At 42.4% G+C, this 16,696-nt stretch overlaps 1 protein-coding gene across 1 annotated transcript in view; it reads right to left on the reverse strand.

The window, feature by feature from the left end:
- The window catches only part of IL31RA (interleukin 31 receptor A), a 201,815-nt gene that overhangs the window by 96,253 nt on the left and 88,866 nt on the right, over nt 1-16,696 (reverse strand). Inside the window, exons 4-6 of the mRNA XM_029619639.1 lie at nt 12,732-13,028; nt 3,147-3,267; nt 331-488 (exon numbers count right to left, since the gene is read on the reverse strand). Coding sequence (XP_029475499.1) covers nt 331-488; nt 3,147-3,267; nt 12,732-13,028 — 576 coding nt within the window. The remainder of the gene's footprint in view (nt 1-330; nt 489-3,146; nt 3,268-12,731; nt 13,029-16,696) is intronic.

A 16,696-nucleotide genomic window follows, 5' to 3' on the forward strand; every position in this document is an offset into this window, starting at 1 on the left:
GATTGGCTACTGTCAATTGAGTATGGCATTTCTTATGATGGTGAATGTACTCTATTTTCATTCCCTATTGTATTCTTTGTAGGTTGTGATAATTCTTTTTTTTACCAATAAACAATATCTAACTATCTTTCTGTACATAAGCTTTTTCAGACTGCACAAGTCCCTTCTTCAAATGTGACACTGGATCTACTTAGAGTACTATGCAGATTTATCCAGTAGCATGTTCCAGAGCAAGAGAAAATAATATTTTCCTAATTAATATAGGGTACTACTGCAGGACCCTAGCAAAGATTATTTAAGATCATTATTAGAAACAGACAATAAAATTACCTAATTTCAGTGTATTCACATAGACCAAATCAGATCGAGCTTCTCCCAAGGCATTTTCAGCAATCACCTCAATCTCATATTCAGAAGTAAAATTAATATTTGGGTAAAGGAAAAAACATGAGCTGTGGCTTGAATGGCAAATTATTTCATCACCAGGTCTGCAAATAAAATAAACAGTGTGTAACTGAATGCAATGACAAGAAACCTTGTCTAACCTGTCAATGTGAATGAAAGGACATTGTTTCCCTGATAACCATTAATGACCAGGTCAAGAGTTCTTAAGAGCTATAAACAGGTCTGGTTTTCTGGGTAACCAAGTTATGCAAATTAACCAGATCTAATGCAATTCTCACTGACAACCCCTGGACTAGGCACAGTGAACTTTATCTTGTGTCTCATGGTACCCTTTCATTACAGAAAGAGATAATTATTTACATTTAATTGTTCAAGTCAGTGTTTTCTTGAATTAATATTTATGGATTCTGAGAAATCACATGACCCAAAGGACAAACATTTGGGAAGGAGGTCAGAATTTCTATTACACAATAGCTTGTCCATTAGGAACAATTTCTATTATACAATAGCTTGTTCATTAGCAAGTCATACAGGAGAAATCTTTCTGAACCTACTGCAGATTAGATAGAGAATGTTGCACAAAGAATACTTCAATATTAGACAACTTAACTATGTGCATGTTTTCAATTATTTCCTTATAAAATGTAGAGCTGTATCATCTGTACTGTCCTTTTAAAATGACATGGAAACAATATTTCTTATAGTTTTGGGTCATTTTCCATTCAAAAGAAGACAAAAAGCATGAGATATTCACAAAATATGCATTATTCAAAAAAATTGTGCATGTGAAAACATTGCACTCATTAAAATAAAGCAAAATGAACAAAAACAAATGACAGATGGAAAAACTAAATAAAACAAAATGAAATGAAAATCAAAACACACAAGGAAGAGACTGTTTTCTCTGCACACCCCTAATTAAATGTTATTCTAAGGATTTTATGCTTGTATACAATGAAAAAGTACATATATTGCCATATATTTGGATCATTAACCAGAATCAGATCTCTATTTAGGATATGATTATACTAGGAACAAAATGTCTGATTGTTTTATACTCTATATAATCAAGTTATATTATACTAAAAAAAAGGATGAACAGTAGTATCCAACACTGATACTTGAAAGCCACAAATCAATCTGGTTTTCTGGATATTCATAATAAATATGCATAAGACGAGGCAACTGTATGTAAATCTATCTCATACATATTTATTTTAAAAATCCCATAAACCCATCTAGTTGTGACACCCAAGAATTGTAGTTGGATACCCCTTGGTTAACAGGATATCACTGATTCTTGTAAATCATGTGATTTCTTATAAATTGAGCCCAGCAGACAGGATAAAACTTAAGACTAAACTTGTATCTTTTTTTTTTCCAAATCAATAGATCAACAGTGAGAGATTTGGTAAAGTTTATATTATCCAAACAGTTATAAATTGTTCAAATAATAAGCTTTTGATATGCATTTAAAGAGCTGGGTATTCGTGCTTTTGTAGTCAGTCACGGTCCCCCGACACGAACCGTGTTTCGTAGACTGCATCGGGAGGAACCAATCTATAAATAAAACTGACAACAGATGAGGACATGCAGCAGGTCCAGGTGAGGGAGAGAATGGTCAATAGGTGTTTCGTTTTTTACAGTTGCTTAATCTGTTAAGTTAGTAGGGGGGAAGGGAGTGGGACGGCTGAGCGATAGCGGCGAGGGGTGACGCCACGACTCTCATGGAGGGTATTCACGAGGGAGGCAGTTGATCAGAAAGGAGAAAGGTTTGGGATGAGGAGGGGCGGGGGGGACCTCTGAATGGGGTATATTCTGGTATCTGGGATAAGAGTGGGGTTCGGGTGCAGCAAGGGACTGGGCAGACACAAGAGGTGCTCTTGGTACACTCAATACATATTGCTCAGGGGGACCGGGAGAGGAGCAAGGAGAAGGATTGGCCCTATGGGTAGCACAAAAATCATTTCTGCTAATGTAAAAGATCTCTGCTCTCCCACCAAAAGACGAGTGTTCGTTCACGATCTGCAATCGCAGATATATTATTTTGCCAAGAGATGTACCTAACCAAAAGGTATGAGAGACTCTTGCAATCACAGGTATTCCCGCAGGTTTTTTCATGTGGCAGCTACTGCGCATAATAGATACTGCGAGGTGGGGATCCTGTTCTCTAAACTGGTGGTGGTGGTGGATGTGATATTGGTGGTGAGGGACACAGAAGGCAGGTATATCCTATTAAAAGCAAAGATTATTAACAATGTCTTATATACCCTCCTCAACATATATGCCCCAAATTCGGATCAGGCCTGCTTTTTTGCCAAAGTATCACAAATGATGAGTGAGTGGTCAGAGGGGCACCTTATATTAGGGGGTGACTTTAATTTAACCCGGTATCCATATCTATATAGGGTTTGTACGTTTGTTTTCCTGTCTGCACATGCACTGGAGGCAAGTGGCACATGCTATCTGCTGTCAGCGCACGAGCAGAGTGGCCTCCGGGATGCAGAGAAGCTATGGTTGAGCTGGCATCATCTTGAATGCTGTGGGCAGTGGAGCAAGGGCAAATACCTCTGTTTGCCCTGAAGTAAAGTGGAGGGGAACCGGGGGAGACCTGAATTTTTCCAAAGTTGGCTGGGGGATGAGGTTGAACATTGCTTTAAGTGGGGGAGGGCTTGGGGCAGATGGAGTCAATAGGACAATTTTGGCAAGCTTTTCTAATAATTTATGTATAAGCAGCGTACCTTCTTTTAACAAGGCTGTAGTTTGTCTTAAGATATGTATCTCTTCCTGGCATCCAAGTGCAAGTAAAATTCTTCTGGTCATAGTAAATGCAGGAAATATTTTCTGGCTTTTCTGGTGGGACTGTAAATAAAAAAAAAGAAAAACAGTGTAAACAAATGCCACCTAATAATCACAAAATACATTTTTAAATCTGAAGTTTAGAATAGTTTTATTATTTCATGTAATTTTCCCACATAGATATTTCTTCTTTTGTAGTATGTTAACCCTTTGACTGTTGCTACAGTATTAGAGTTCAATCTGTTTAAAAACTATGGCCATGCAACAGATAATATTTCAATAATTTATCCTAATTATGTATATTTTCATATTGTACACTCTTTACTTTTTCTCTTCAAGCAGTATATGAAATGCAATAAGATGATTTTAGAGGTCAATTTGCCCAATTTAAAGCCAGAAAAGTTGACATGTTGAACAGCTATTTGGGTTGGTTGGGCAAATATTTTAATTGCTATCTTGTGTTGGAAAAAAAATCTACCCTCAGGATGCTGAATAGCAATGAATAGGCTGTTAATAACCATGTGGTGGCATTTGGGACCGACTGGGCTCTAAGCTGCAAAATGTAGGATCAGGCTCATTACAATTTCTATGCACCTCTTAATCCCTTTTTTGGGCATGCAATAACCTTACTCAGGATGAAGAAAGCAGACAGATCATGCTCAACAAATAGCAGAGCAAACTAAGGCTATGAAGCAAGGCAAAGGAAAGAGTGAGGTTAGCCAGCGTCATTTGACATCACTAAGCCAGTGGGGATCATTTCTGCTCGAAAGACCATGGGACCTTGTTGCAAAGGGGAGAACCTAGGGTTAGCACAATCCAAGGGGAAGAGGAGTTTATTGTGCTTTTGTGGGGGAGGGGGGGAAGATCATTTCACATTCTGTTATGCCTTTCAAAGAAGTCACCTAAGGCAGAGACTAATAATCAGCACAACCTCTTCATGAATGATCAGTGTAAATATACAAAACATAACAAGGGTCAAGGGAGGGGAAGGGATGAGGAATATCCCAGGGAACAACAGGACAGAATAACCACAGCTGGTAATATACCTGTATAACTGACCATGGTAAAACAATTTAAAGACTAATTTGGGTAATTGCCAGGTTCTTGTGGCCTGGTTTGGCATCTGTTGGAAACAGGATGCTGGGCTTGATGGACCCTTGGTCTGACCCAGCATGGCAATTTCTTATGTTCTTATGTTCTTACTATTTATTAAGGTCTTAGTGCACTTTAGTAAATACTGCATTAACCTGGGTACAATAAGGCACATTATAAGGCTAAAAGGCCTTCAGCACAGGACAGCAAGAGTAAGCCAGCGTACAACAGAGAATCACATGTCCCACAAAGGCTCCAGCTGCATACCGCCTACTCCACAAAGAACATCCCCTAAAACTGCTGTACTACTACAGTGTGCTCTGCCTTCCTAGAGATCCCTTTTTGCAGAGCCATGTTTATTTCTACACTACATCTGTCACCATATTAAGAAAGGGAACAATGTGACAGGCACCCTTTCCAAACCTCCCACTCTCTCTACTCTGGAGAAGAACCCTGCATGTCATCTGACACGTAGTTAAGCGTGGCACAAATAAATGATTGGACTTGACTGGAAGCAGAAGAGTAAATCTAACATCTCACTCTTCGTCCCCCTTTTATAAAGGCTATTCATTGTCTGAAAACTGCTTTGTCATGGGAGTACATACATACACTTCCCTAGCAGCGGTGCAGATCACTTTAAAAGCTGCCATTTCATGCTACACAATAACATAATAATTACAGCAGATAAAGACCAAATGGTCCTTTCAGTCTGCCCAGCAAGTTTCTTATGGTAATAACTGCTGCTCCATGCAGGTTACCCCCATGACTTCTGTTAAGGATGGTAATATTTACATTCAAAACCAAGCAACTGTCAAACCCATAACAAAATTACTGCTAGCAATATTTTCATGGGGTGAGCAGCCTTCTTGACAATGCTGCTAGAGTATGTTTTGCTTTTGGACTTGGCCATAGCAGTCCTGTGCTTTCTCCCTGTATGTCTGCGTATCAGTACCGCAGACTGTAAAAGCCAGGGCCCAGCGTTAACTTTCTCTGAATTCAGTTCCCCTTTCTCTCCCCCACCGTCAAAGCGGAGAGCAATGTTGCCTTCTGTTAAGGGTACTAGCAACTGCCGCTCCATGCAGGCCACCCCCAAGCCTATATGTGTGTAGCAGAAGAGTTTTCTCAATTTCCATTCTCTAGCCAGCAGGAATCCTCTGCGTTTGTCCCTTTGGAATTCCATTACCATTCTTTTCTGACCACCACCTCTTCTGGGAGGGCATTCCATGCATTCACCACCCTTTCTGCTAATGCTCACTGCCTGACTAAACCAAGTCATAACCACAAGCAGGGCCGCCATCAGGGCAGTATTCTTGGGCCTGCAGTATGGGGCCCCAGGATCTACTGCCACATATGGGGGCCCGCAGCCGCCAGGCGGCAGGTGCGCTTGGGGGATGTATTAGTTCATGGCAAAGAGGCCCACTGAGGCTCTCTCCGACAGTCTGTCGCCCAGGGGCCTACTGAAACCTGGAGCCGGCCCTGGGTGCGGGCCCCAGAGAAGGGAGAGAATCAATGCTATGCGTGTCTTTTAGACACACATAGCATTGATTTACAGAGCACCGCAGACAGAGACTCGTCCGCGCGCTCTGTCCTGCCAGCGTTCACTGTCTGACGCGGCTGTGACGTCACCGCCGCGTCAGACAGTATGCGCCGGCAAAGCACGCGGGCCGTCGCTGTCTGCTTGCTAGCTGGAGGCCGAGGAGCCGCGGAGTCCCCGGAGCGCAAAGGGTAAGTAACAAGTTTGTTTTGCCGGTGCATTATCTATTTATTACTGGGGGGACGTCTGGTGCATTATCTATTTATTACTGGGGGGAGCTGGTGCATTATCTATTTATTACTGGGGGGACGTCTGGTGTATTATCTATTTATTACTGGGGGGCTGGTGCATTATCTATTTATTAGTGTGAACTAGGCCTAACAAGTCAACCGCTGAATGAATGGCCACATGAGGGAGGGTTTACATTGAATTTTCGGCTTCCGTAATCAAGCACATAATGTGTATGATCGGGAAGGCCCAAAGCATAGTAAGACAGTTTTTTATGTGCGAGAAGCACTTTTTTTCTCTTTTCTTGATTAAATGCATTTTTTTATTATAAGCAGCAGCTACTAAAATGATTTTGCAACAGACTTTCTTTGTTATATAGAACACAGTTGGAACACGGCCTTATACATAGTAAGCAGTTTATCATAGACCTTGATTACTAGCAAATGTTCATTATTTGTCTCTAGTAAATTCTGATAACCCCAAAGAATGTACCATCACAAATCTGGCTCTCAAAAACGGAAGCAGAAAAGAGAGCGTAAAGAAGAAGAGGAAAAGTTGAAGAAAAAAAACCTCATACAACAGTACTTTCAAAAGCCACAAAGTGACAGGGGAGATGAAGTTCAGGAAATGCAAACAGAAGCTTCTCATGAAACAGTTGAGCCGACTACTTCATCCTGTCAGGTAGCTGCACCTGTGAGCATTTCTTCAGTGATAGAGGAAGAGGCTGAAACATTGTGTAGTATGCCACCATGTGCAGTATCAGAAGACGATGCAGACACACGGTCCTGCACCTCGTCACCGAAAAGACCTGTCATTATAGATGAAGATTCGTCTTCAGACCAAATTGTGACATCCCGTGTTTGTACAGAGGTGGAAGAAGAAACACCTTCCTGCACAAATGCAAGTTCCTACCCTGAGAATGACGATGTTGCCCTAAACACAACTTCAACAGAACAGTCACACGAGGAAGAAATTGACTGGAAAGACCCAGCACTATGGCCAGATGTCCTCAAAGACAAAGAAAGAGAGAAGATTGTCCTTTCTGGACTTTTCAATGTCGAGCAATTAAAGAATATGGCACAATCACTACCTAAAGATGCTGACACTCGTTCTTTCAGTGATTTTCTTCTATATGCCAAGTCATCAAATGGACGTGAGAAGATTTTAAGAGATTGGCTGAGATGGAGTCCAAGCAATAAAGTACTGTATTGTGTAACTTGCATGGCATTTACTAATGACTCTATATGTAAAACAGGAAGCATGCTTAGTAGGAAGGATGGTTTTGATCCATCGAAGCACAAGTGGCATCAGTTGTACATAAAGTTGCCAGAGCATGAACACTCTTCACAGCACAGAAGGAACTACTGGAGGTGGAGAACACTTCAAAATTCTATAGGTGGTCATGGTGTTGACTATGAGATTCAAAGAAATTTGTCGAAGGAAGCCGATAAGTTTATAGCTCTTTTAGAAAGACTTCTGGATGTCACATTGCATCTGGCTTCAAGAAACATGGCGTTCAGAGGAAGTTCTCAAAGAATTGGAGAAATCCATAATGGCAATTTTTTGGGAACTTTGGAAATCTTGGCAAGATATGATAATTTACTGAGAGAGCATTTGGAAAAAGTCAAAGCTAGTCAGGAAAAGGGAAAGAAACTTTCAGCTCATTATCTGTCTTGGGCCACACAAAACGAATTCATTAATATTTGTGGAAAACATGTCCTGAATTCTATATTGTCAGAAAGGAAAGAAGCAATATACTTTTCAATAATATGTGATTCTACACCTGATTCTTCACATACGGCACAGAATGCAATCGTTTTACGATACGTTTACAGAAAGCCCCAAGACGGAAAATGGAACATTCGGGAAAGATTCATTGAATTTTTTGATTTTTTTCAGAAGACTGGAAAAGAAATTGCAGACATGATCATGTTTAGGTTGAATGAACATGCCATTGACCTTAAAGACTGCAGAGGACAGGGATATGACAATGGTGCCAACATGTCTGGCAGAATTAAAGGTGTAAGAGCCAAAATCCAGGAGACATACCCAACAGCTATTTTTTGTCCCTGTGCTGCACATTCTTTAAACCTTGTGGGAGTGCATGCAGCAGCAAGCTGCCCTGAAATGAAGACCTTTTTTGGAAGTGTTAACAGGTTATATGTTCTGTTCAGTAGCAGCCCTGCAAGATGGAACACATTGATTGAAGAAGATGGAAGGTCCCTGCATGGTTTAAGTGACACTCGGTGGAGTTCAAGAATAGAGGCTGTACGTCCAATTGCGCAGAATCTGCCAAGCATTTTAAAGGCTCTGGAAAAAGTTCTTGCATCCAGAAAACTCACAAATGATGCGCATTCAGATGCCCAAGGTCTATATGACTATTTTTTATCCTTTCGGGCAGTGGTTTTAGCAACATTCTGGGTAAAAGTGCTTACCAGCTTCGAGGAGAGAAACAAAATACTTCAATCAAGGTCTATTTCTATGGAAATTGGTGTCGCTAACATTAAAGCTCTCTCTGAAGAGATGAAACTGCTTCGAGAAAAGTGGCCTGTTTTACTTTCTGAAGCTAAAGCTGTGGCAGATTGCATGGAAATTCCCAAGGAACTACTGAACCCTCAACAATTGCGGCAAATAAAGTCAAGGCATCATGATGCAATAGATCCTGAAGATCATTTTAAAGCTAATGTCTTCCTTGTGGCAATGGACACAATAATTTCTGACCTTCATCAACGCTTCCAGTCTATGGAGGAAGTCTGCAAGCTATTTTCTCCAATCTTAAAAGTGAGAACAATGAGTGAAGAAGATCTGATGGCATCGACTGAGGAATTGATCTCAGCATACCCTGAAGATTTTACATCATCTTTACTCAGTGAGCTGCAACATCTTCGGAAAGTGTACGAAGCTACATTTCCAGAAGACATGGGTCCCTTAGATTTGCTTAACTCAATCTACAAACTAGAGCTTCAAGGAATATTCGGAGAGGTGTGTATTGCTCTTCGGATTTTCACCACCCTCCCCACTTTCAGTGGCGGAAGGAGAGAGGGCATTTAGCAAACTTTCATCAATCAAGAACTATCTGCGTTCTACAATGAGTGAACAACGTCTAAACGGCCTGGCAATTCTCTCTATTGAGCATGAGCTTGCCAGACAACTCAGTTACAAAGACTTAATTAAAGATTTTGCAAATCAGAAAGTAAGAAGACTGATTGCTTCATAAACCTGAATTTGCTGTTATTTCCACTATGAGTCGAGATGGACACAATTCAGTACTCACACGGAACTGCTTTATTGGATAGAACCCACTGGATTTCTCAGATACTGTGCATTTATCTAAGTGATTTGAGTTTGTTGACTTGTTTTTATTTTTTTACACCTATGGTGGAGTTTACACATAGGTATAAACATTGTTGCATATACTTTATCCACTGAATGCTTGTGGCCCAGACATTTTGGCTGTATGGGGCCTCAAAATTCCTGATGGCGGCCCTGACCACAAGGGCTGAAGACATCATCACCACCCTTCTTCCTCTCATGGTCATCAATTCATAGATTGGGATTTGTCCTGGATTTTAAGCTCGCTATGGGGCTGATGTAATAAAACCCATGCTAAAATCTGAGTTATATATTAGCATTGATTTTATTGAATGCGTGTGTCAAATCCTATGGTCTGCAGAATGCAGGAAGGTAATTGACATGCAAATAGCCCAGGCGCAATGAAAATGCACTGAACTGAAAGAATGCCCTTTTTTTTTTTTTACTCCTGGTCTATTTCCAATTTAACCCATGCTAAAAAATACAAATGTACAGTCCCCCACCCCAGGTTACTGAACCCCTCCAAGGTATGTCAATGGGCCAAGTAATTCGGGTCTGGTCCGGACCCAGGGTTCCTCTTGAACTTTTGACTGATTTAAAAATAATAATAATTTAGAGGCCCCCCTCCCCAGATTACTGAATCCCTTCCCCCCCCCCCCCCAAGGTCTGGCCTGACAAGCCAAGTGGTCTGGGTCCAAGTCCGGACCCAGGGTCTTCTTGATCTTTGTCTAATCTGGTTAAATTGTTTATTCCATGGTAGGTCCCATAATGTGCTTGTCCGGCTTCAAAACAATGCATGCTGACCTGCCTGTAGCTCCCTCATTTTGCCTCTACAGTTGGCTTTTGTTTCCCATTTTGCCACTCCCCAGCTCAGCTTCACTTATCTCTCACCTATTTATGGCATTCACATATCTCTCAGGGTGTTTACTCTTTATAACTACAATACCCATAAGTCCTATCAGCAAGGCCATGCTACTACTGTACTTACTTGTATCCTTTCCCATTCTGGAGCTCCTTCTGCTGCTCCAGGATAACAAGTGAAGTAAGTCTCTATATGTTTCTGAGACTACATTAACCAAAGGGCTTCTATTTAAAGTTACACTAGTTTCCTTTACTTTCCTACTTCTCTCTGCAATGCTATTACGCTGACAATCCGTTCACTCGGCCTTGCAGGGCCAGCAAAATACCCATTTTGTCACATATGTCAAACCTGCCAATTCTCCTGCATTGAATGTGACTCTCCCACTTTAAAAGATTATCTCACGCTCTTTTGTGCAAAGGCAGGAAACTCATGCCCAATGCAAGAGACTTGGGTAGTTGACAATGTTATCACTATGGGGGAGCAAAGGGTACAATTCAAGTGCCCCCCCCCCTTTTAGTGGTTCAATTTAGTGAGGTCCTGCCTCCTGACCCTCACTTTCCCGAGCACCCAGGACTGGCCAGATGGAGAAGCAGTAAAAAATCCATCCTGCTCTACCCTGCACTCTCCAGCAATTGTGCCGACACAGCTAGCACTTACCGCATCCAGCAGGTGGGGTGGAAAATGAGGCAGCGTGTTGCTTGTTCTGGAGGCTCAGTCTGTGTGAGTCCACCCACTCAGCCACAAGCATCCCCACTCCAGGCCGGAAATTCACGCCTCGGACCATGCTACCCCCTGACTGCAAGCGCTGCCCACCAATCATAGAGAAGAGCGCAGGGAGGAGGCTGTAAAAGAGAACCAATGGGAATCCGAGGACCTTCCCTGTTGTATGAGCCTGGTCAATATAGTGGGCATGCCTGAAGCTGAAAATGCCGTCAAAGTGTGTGCCTATCATTTATTTGTATTGTTCTGGGGCAGAGGGGGGGGGGAGCACATGCTGCAGAACAGGAGACTTTTTTCAAACTGGGGTAGCGGGCTGGATCCTATGGCAAAGGCATGAGAGATAGGCAGGCTGGAAGGATGGGGGAGATGGGCCTGTTCTGGCCCATAGGCCATAATTTGCCCACCCCTGCTCTAAACCCCTTGCGACTTGTGCTGCTGTTCACTGGATAGAGAGAGAGAGATTGCTTTGCTGGGATGAACTAGTGAGGAGGAAAGAAGAGGAAGGTAAGGTATCAGCAATAGGATGGCGAGAAAAGGAAGGAAGTAATAGGTGGAGATGCAAATGAGGGAGAGGTGGGGGAAGAAGAGAAATGACAGAGGTGCAAGAGAAGAGATGAGGGAGTAATGGGAAGGAAATAGTGGATAAAGGTGATGGAGGGAGGGATGAGAGAAAGATGAGGGTCAGAAGGAGAAGATGGGGGAAGAGCTGAGGGAGGAGGAGGAGAAAAAAAGATGAGGGAGAGTTGTAGGAGGAATGAAATAGTGAAGAAAGGAGTGATGGAGAAGAAGGAAGGTGTGTGTGAGAGAGAGAAAGGAGCAGGAGAGCTGTGATTCGGCCCTTTCAATAACACCAATAATACACAAGAGGAACACAAAATCCTAAATCCACACATTCTGCTGGCTTTACTAATGCTAGCCAAGGAGTATTTTAGTGCAGGTCTCAGCTAGGCTGAGCTCTTCTGAAAAAAGAAATTAAAAACTGGTGCCTCCTTGGCTGCACTAGTTCCAAGACTCTGGTTATCTGTTTTCTTAGGTGGGCTCTCGACCATCAGCCTGTGGAGTGTTACTCACACTAGAAATCCAATCAGTGCATGAGTTATCTTCTCTGGGAGAGCCATGTGAATATTCTTTTATAGACTGATATGTACCTTTTACAGCAAGCAGAGTCCTCTTCAATAGACCTGAGGCATCAGCAGGCTTTTTGTACTTATCCATCTGGGAAGAATTCAGTGATTTACCTCCAAGAAGTTCCCTTTTTTCTTCTTCATCTGCATATGAACAGGAGGCCATGCCCATCCCCCCCTCCCCCAAATCAACACTGCTGCTTAAGGACATCCGGCTCCCCAGGCCGCAAGCACAGTTCTTGAAATACTGATATGGCAGGGTTTAAGACTTCACTCATCCCATGCAATCCACGGGGGGCCTACTCACACCATGATACCAAGAAACTGCTGAAAGCATCTTCATGAGCTAAAGAAAATGCTGAGTACACCCACCAGTGCTATTGGTCCCTCTGTGGAAATGACAGACATGCCATAAGATGCTGAGCAGACTAAGAATCAAGAGCAAACTTGAAATCTGCCACTTCCTGTTTACTGAGAAAATAACTTTACTCTTGATATTTCCTATATTCTTTGGTTTATTCACATTTTGGCAACAAAGTCTCCCACTTTCGCTTGTCTATTAGAACAGAAAGCATTACCCTTAAGCCACACTGAATACTGAATATTAGTTATCCACTGAAGAATTTCAATGAAATGTTTCTTGGGCGATACTTACAGCCTGATGTAAGCTCAGTCTGCTGCAGGAGCTGGGGGTGTTTTAGAGCACGGATGTAGCACCTCACGTGGCGTCTCTGTGCAGTGAAGTTGCGGATGGTTACATGGGAAACTGTCTCATTCACGATACTGTAATATTCCTCGGGAATCAAGTCCTCATCCAGTTTCCAGTAGATGTGACTTGCATTGGCATAGGACAACTCATTTTTGCCCAAAACACAAGCCAAAGTTAAGCTTGATCCTCGCAGAATTACTGGATGCTGAGGAATAATCTGAGAATATCCCTGGTAATTTCTTTCTGGAAATAAGTAAGCAAAAAAAAAAAAAAATCAAACAAGCATTTAAAAATATACACTCTATAGTACAGTGGAATCATGCAAGAGTTATTGCTATGTATTTGCATGTGTACCTACTTACTACTAATCTACTTTTCGTGTTTGTGTCCACTTTTATTTATAAAAAGTTAAGAGTACTGTAGAGAGGTGAGGTGAAGGGGCTGCACTACAGGAGCTAAATCAAGAAGTGGGAATGAAGGAAGAAGCTATGGCACTGTTCTCAGCTCAGCTAAAAGATGAACACAGCCCATGGAACTGAACTCTGCACTTTTCTTTCTATCAACAACAAAGAAACATTAAATCCCCAATTTCCTGCGGCAGCTCAAGGGAAAATGCACTGGCAAGAGTTAGACAATTCTGTGCATAGGTGTGCATTTAATATACAGTATAACACTATTTTACATTATAAAAATAATGTTTCCAAACTCGTGTGCGTCTGGATATTTCATTTTGTTCTTAATTGGTTTTCTTTCAATCCTTTCTCTATTTAAGGTTTTTACCTTTTTTTTTGTTTACTTTTCATTCTCATTTTTCTCCCCCACTTCCTTCCCTTCTCTTATCACAGCCTGTCTACTTCCTGTTGCCCCCTCCTATCCTTCTCCCTTTTCCCCAGACTCTTCTTTCTTCCTTCCTGCAATATTCCCTCTCTTTCCCGGTTCAACACCATACCTTTCTTATCATGCCTTGTCCCCTATTCTATCCCCAATTTTCTCACTACCCAACCTCTCATTCCTTTCACCCTCTTTCCTGCTTCTCCCAGTGCAATCCAATCTCTCATCCTTACCCCCCCCCCCCCCCCCAATTCCCCAGTCTTACCTCTCCTCTTCCATCCTACCATGCCAAATCCTCTGGCTGACAAAGGAGGAAAGCACGCTGTATCTGCTGCCTCCTGCTACCCAGTCTGAACACAGGGCACCCTGCCTATTTACAGTGTCTTATGCAGTTCAAACAATTCCTAGACCAAGTGGCAGCAGGAGACAGATGCAGCATGAAACACTGCTCTCCTCCTGCTGACTGACAGGCCGATGCAGCAATCTGAGCACGAAAACACTGTGCACTGGATTTCAGCACAGTTTTAACACTAGGATTCATTTCTTTTAAAATTCCCGATGCAGCAAGCTAATGATATGCTAATGCATCAGGAGTTTAAAAAAAACAAAAACTGGTTGCCTTTAAAAAAGTGTGTTTGACACAGGTTGAATGCATATTTTAACTCAGGAAAGGGAGGGACATATGAACATAAGAAAATGCCATACTGGGTCAGACCAAGGGTCCATCAAGCCCATCATCCTGTTTCCAACAGTGGCCAAACTAGGCCATAAGAACCTGGCAATTACCCAGGGAGCAGTCGCTGATGGCAGATCGTGCAATGGCAGCTGCCGCCACTTAAGCGGAGAAGTTCTTATCTGCAAAGTGGTATGTGACCATTTTTTTTAAATTACATAAGAACATGCCATACTGGGTCAGACCAAGGGTCCATCAAGCCCAGCATCCTGTTTCCAACAGTGGCCAATCCAGGCCATAAGAACCTGCCAAGTGCCCAAAAACTAAGTCTATCCCAATCTACTGTTGCTAGTAATAGCAGTGGCTATTTTCTAAGTCAACTTAATTAATAGTAGGTAATGGACTTTTCCTCCAAGAACTTCTCCAATCCTTTTTTAAACCCGGTTACACTAACTGCACTAACCACATCCTCTGGCAACAAATTCCAGAGCTTAATTTTTTCAGTAATTTTTAATGGGTTTTAAATGCCAGCACAGTAACACTGGAAGCTTAACTCCATCTCTGACCCTGGAGTTGTTTCCAGCGCTAAGAAAATCCTGGCCCAGCCAATGCACCTCTGCATTGAGGAGTAATGCTTAATGCCCTCATTTGCATGGGATTTCCATGCGCTAAGTAATACATCCATTTTAGAATGCTCATTTTGGGAGCGGAAAACTTCTTGCGCATCGGCAGTAAAGTTTACGCTCACAAAATGAGCATTCAAATGCAGGCAAAGCTGTGCGTTTGTCAGAACACACCTTTCTGCATTGGCATGAGAGAGGGGGGATCAGAAGCAGTGCAGATGTGGGGAGAGAACTCCCATATGTGTACCCCCAGAGGTGCTTCAATCTGGCTCTTTCCTTCTCAACCAGCTGGTTTCCTGTGATGCGGCAGGGATTGCCAAATCCTGTGCCACAGTCCAGATTCTTGCATTCCTTGCCTTAGCATCAGGGAAAACCTGACGCTGAATATGCAGGAAACACGCTGAGAAGAATATGGAGAGAAATAATGACTTTATCCAGGGCACCTCTGCACAGCTGTGCACTTTACATATAGTACAGATGTACTACCAAACACCTCTGGTTCACATAAGAAGTTGCTATACAGGGACCATCAAGCCCAGCATTCTGTTTCCAATCCAGGTTACAAGTACCTGGCAAGTACCCAAACATTAAATAGATCCCATGCTGGGAATAAGCCCTAAAGAACGAATTTTAAAAGCCCTATGCATGGCAAATCCGGGAGATACGCAAATGCCTGGGACATGAGCAGGCCACGCGGATTTTAAGAGGCCTGCAGCCACGCACGTATCTCCTAGTGTGCACATTGGAAAGAATTTCGCAAAAAAGGGCAAGCCAGAGATGGGCATGGGCAGGCCAGGACAGCACCATTAAGTCTGAGTCATGCACAAGTGCATGCCAGGATCCGACGACCACATAGGTTGCTGCTGCTATGGACTGAGGGTAAGTAGTAAAATAAAAAAATCTAGGGTAGTCTGCGGGGTTTTAGGGGTTGGGGCTAGTAGGGTAAAAAGGAGGCAGATTAGGTAGGGAGTTTACAAAAGACGAACTGGGAGGGAAGACGGAAATAGACCCTGTGTCGCCGCGCATATCTACTAAAATCCCCCCGCATGAGACAGCATTCACACGCCAATATAAAATCGTGCGCATGGGTAGCGGATTTTATAACATGTGTGCGTCTCTGTGCACGTTATAAAATTGGCACATCCATGTGTTCCCGTGCATGACTCTTAAAATCTACCTTTTAGTCAGCTTGATTAATGGCAGTTTATGGACTTCTCCAGAAACCTATCCAAACCTTTTTTAAATCCAGCTACACTAACTGCCTTAACTACATCCTCTGGAAATGAATTCCACAGCTTAATTGTGCATTGAGTCAAAAATAACTTTCTCCAATTTGTTTTAAATGTGCTACCTGCTAACTTCAAGGAGTGCCCCCTAGTCCTTTTATTATCTGAAAGAGTAAAAAACCAATTTGCATTTACCTGTTAAAGTCCTTTCATTATTTTATTAGCAGTCTTTTCTCCAAGCTGAACAACCCTAACCTCTTTAGCCTTTCCTCATATGGGAGCCGTTCTATGCCCTTCATCATTTTGGTCACCCTTCTCCGAACCTTCTCCACTGACCAGAATTGCACATAGTATTCAAGGGCTGGTCTCATCATGGAGCAATACAGTGCCATTATGATATTTTCTGTTTTAGTCACCATTCCTTTCCTAATAATTCCTAACATTCTGTTTGCTTTTTGACTGTTTGCTTTTTGAGCCGACGATTTTAAAGTATTATCCAGTATGATGCCTAGATCTTTTTCCTGGGTGGTAGCTCCTAATATGGAACCTAACATCGTC

The sequence above is a fragment of the Rhinatrema bivittatum genome, chromosome 1 (assembly GCF_901001135.1).
Source record: "Rhinatrema bivittatum chromosome 1, aRhiBiv1.1, whole genome shotgun sequence".
Lineage (NCBI taxonomy): Eukaryota > Metazoa > Chordata > Amphibia > Gymnophiona > Rhinatrematidae > Rhinatrema > Rhinatrema bivittatum.